This window comes from Etheostoma spectabile, chromosome 21, assembly GCF_008692095.1.
Source record: "Etheostoma spectabile isolate EspeVRDwgs_2016 chromosome 21, UIUC_Espe_1.0, whole genome shotgun sequence".
Taxonomy (NCBI): Eukaryota; Metazoa; Chordata; class Actinopteri; order Perciformes; family Percidae; genus Etheostoma; species Etheostoma spectabile.
Window position 1 is genome coordinate 20664357 of NC_045753.1, and position 3714 is coordinate 20668070.

Genomic DNA, 3714 nt, shown 5'->3' on the forward strand with positions numbered 1-3714 from the left:
GCTTTACTGAGGAATCTAATGTATAAATGTACTGGTTGCCTAACTTCTTCTTGTGACTCTGTCATTTTACAACTGATTGACCTGAGGTTCAGTGCTGTGTAATACCACCCACCCTCATGGGATTACTGGCATAGCTGTCTTCTTTAATTTGTATCTGTCCTTTTTAATTGTGTTGGATGTTTTTCGTGTTTTTGTTTTTCTAAATTGACCTTAAGTCTAATAATAAAAGCTATCTATCTATCTATCTATCTATCATCTATGTATCTATCTATCTATTATCTATCTATCTATCTATCTATCTATCTATCTATCTATCTATCTATCTATCTATCTGATAACCAGAAAGCAAACGTCAGAGGTCGCTGACAGAGGAACAACGGACAGGAGTCGTACCGTTGGAGGTCCACTCTGCAGCCTTTCTGTGGGAGAGCCAGGGGATCCAGGATGTGGAGATGTCGGCTGGAACACTGAGGGGAAGACAGTACAGGTCACGGTGTTAACACTGTTTATTTATTTTCAGGTTTCATGTGCATAACCAAGATGAACAAGGTCACTTTGGCCGCCTCAAATAGAAGCAATAAGTAATTGTTTGATCTTTCAAGACTTCAAAACCGAACGCTAAAACATTGAAACAACCTTTTATTTGTGTTACACTCTACGAGCATAATTATACAAACTTCTACATCAACTCTCAGCATGGCAGGGAGGGAGCGCTGAAGCTTACTGTGATGCCTCTGTAGTCCCAGCAGGAAGCGGAAGTGATCCCTGTTGATCTTTAGTCCAGCTAGGATGTCCTCCATCATCCACAGTTCTCTCTGGGCCTGAGACTGGTCCTAAAAAAAAGGAAAGAAAGAAAAGATATGACTTATGAAATATCTTCAGGCCTTAATGACATGCAGCAAAAAGCCACATCGAGGAGTAAACCCTTACATGGACGTGCGCTCTACCAGGTGAGCTACACAGGCACCCAAACCTTAATGTTTTGTGTCAGTGGCTAAAAACTATAAACACACACATATCACACATTGTTGTATTTCAAATACCTGTGGCACTCCAAAGTTGCAGACGTGCTGAAGGTGTGAACGGATAACCGACAATTCACTCTCCATTCTCTCATATTGACTCCACACCCTCTCCATTTCCTGAATAAAAAGATTTTAAGACTTACATATTTGTACAATATAAAAAGCATAATGAATATGAAAAAAACAAGTAAATCAACACTAGAATCTGCAGTTTATGTACATATCACAGCCAATGAACTCATGTAGAGCCATTGTCATTCTGGTTCCCTGCCCTCCGTGCTCATTACACACCAATGATACATCACACATTCTGGCCCGGATTGTGACCAGCTCTTCCTGAAGCAAAGCCTTCTGGGCCAGTGCTTCTTCCTGGGCCCGGGGCCCCTGGCTTTTCCACTCCTCCAGCTGCAGTCTGGACACCTCTAATGCACACTGGACGCTGTCCTGCAACAGGAAAAGAAAAATCTTTATTATTATTTTTTTATTCTTAAAGCAGTCACAATACTGTTTGCTATTTATAATGTAAATAGCCTTACATTTGTAGTCTTATGTTGTGATTACTCACCTTATCCATCTGTAGTTGTGCTAGTTCTACAGACAGAGACTGGAGCAGCTTGTCACACCCACATAACCTCGTCAATACAACCTGAAGAGGGAAAATCTAAAGCGAAACTCAGAGAGAAACATTTAATAATGGCAATGTACTCCGGTGACAGACACAGGACATTGTGAACACTCACGTCTGAATCACTTTCAAGAGGCCTTATTGGTGGGATTTCCCTCGGGTCAGGCTTCTGGACCTAAAATGCATAATTTTGTTCAACAGTGCTTTTTTAAATCATAAAACAATGTTTTTTGATATGGCTACCGGTGTACCAGCTTTTTTATTAGATCATTTTGGAACATGTTTTTATGAAATCCTTTGTGCTTACAGTCGCTTAATGTAGGTGAATGCTTGAATGTTTCAATTTTTAATGTCTTTCAAAAGAGCAAAGCACAAGCTTCAGCCCTCTGGGTGAGACAAACTCAGATATTGTACAGAATATCAAGATACATTTGTAACTTGGCATTTTATTTTATGTAGCATGATCACGGCAAAACTACTCATAATTAGGCAAAGATATTACACACAATAAAAACAAGATCACAACATATGATTTATTAGTCAAAAATAAAAACCGACACAATAAGCATTCGTGACAATATAGCACAGTGACACCCATATGGAAAGGTCAGTGACATACGGTACACAGAACATATCACAAGGACTATAAAACCCTGTTGCTAATATTGATGCAAATTAGTCTGCATGGTTAGAGACAACACAAACAATATTCTTTTGGAGACATACACACAACACAACATAGGTTTAAAGTTGAACCACACAAGACACCACAGGAACACAAGGCGCTGCAAAGAGGGCTGTACCATAGGTGGCGGTAGCACATGGACAGATAAATTGCTGCGGTGATGGTGATGATGGTGGTGGTGGTGGTGGTGTGGGGGGTGGGGAGCATGTGCAGATCTCGATGAGGGGGGTAAAGGGGGCAGTAAGTCTGCATGCGCCCCTGTGGAGTAGCTCTGAAGGAAGAGACAGTATGTGGATGATAAGAACAGAGAACACATGGCATTATACAAAAAATACCATGCTGCTGCACACTAGTCTGGGTGTTTGCTGTAAATGTATTGTTCAAACTATAATCACCTTTCCCAAAGATCGTCTCCCACTTGAGATATGATGGACAGACCCATAGGTAGGTATAGGCTGTAAACAATTAAAAAGATGTGAGTAACATGAGATGTTTGAATTATGTTGAAGGGACAGTTCACCCCAAAATCAAAAATATTTTCCCTCATACCCGTAGCGCTATTTATCAGTCTAAATTGTTTAGGTGTGAGTTACCCAGTGTTGGAGACATTGGTCGTAAAGACGTCTGCCTTCTCTCGGACGTAATGAAACTTAGAAGGCACTGAAATTGAGAAACTCAAAGCACCAGAAAAATACACTTGAAAACAAAGCAATGTCTCTTTCTAGAATGCATGACCCGGTTACTCAAAAAAATTCAGACCTGGTTGTGAGTAGTTTTATCTAGGAACTGTTTTTTTTATACTGAACTACACAAACCAACTGTATCACGAGAAGGAAGAGAAGGAAGCTCACTCATGGATGTCTTCCTTGCTGCTGGCTCACCTTACAGCTCAGCCGCAGAGGACGCCTTTAACGTTTACATCTCACTATTACTATTACTGTTACTCACTATTGGCAGGTGTAGGAGTTTTCATTATATTTGAAAGGAGGCAGACATCTGTGATGGTTACTGATGCTAGGGCTAGGACAAAATCAAATATCACGATATTCTTGAGCAAATAGATTGATGTTGATATTTCAGTGATATTGTAGGATTGACAATTGGTGCTTTCACAAAAACATTTTCATAACAAGAATGTAGATAAATATTTAGCAATAATGTGGATATGACTAAGTGATAGACAAATAATAAATCAACTAGTAAGTCTGGTAAGTTCAGAAAATTACATCACTTTAATGCAGCCTGTGAAACCAGGGAAAGGTTTGCCATGTTACAATATTGTACTAGATGAGACTTTTAGACACCACAATATTGCCATTGTTCTTATGTTCTTATATTTTCTTCTTCTTCTTCTTCTTCTTCTTCTTCTTCTTCTTCTT

At 39.6% G+C, this 3714-nt stretch overlaps 1 protein-coding gene across 2 annotated transcripts in view; it reads right to left on the minus strand.

Moving 5' to 3' along the window:
- plekha4 (pleckstrin homology domain containing A4) overlaps positions 1-3714 on the minus strand; it is a gene marked incomplete in the record, with an annotated part of 15835 nt that overhangs the window by 6246 nt on the left and 5875 nt on the right. For both annotated transcript variants that reach the window (XM_032501938.1, XM_032501939.1), the window contains 8 exon segments: positions 394-467; positions 725-833; positions 1044-1142; positions 1317-1469; positions 1591-1671; positions 1766-1825; positions 2454-2606; positions 2731-2790. In XM_032501938.1, coding sequence (XP_032357829.1) covers positions 394-467; positions 725-833; positions 1044-1142; positions 1317-1469; positions 1591-1671; positions 1766-1825; positions 2454-2606; positions 2731-2790 — 789 coding nt within the window.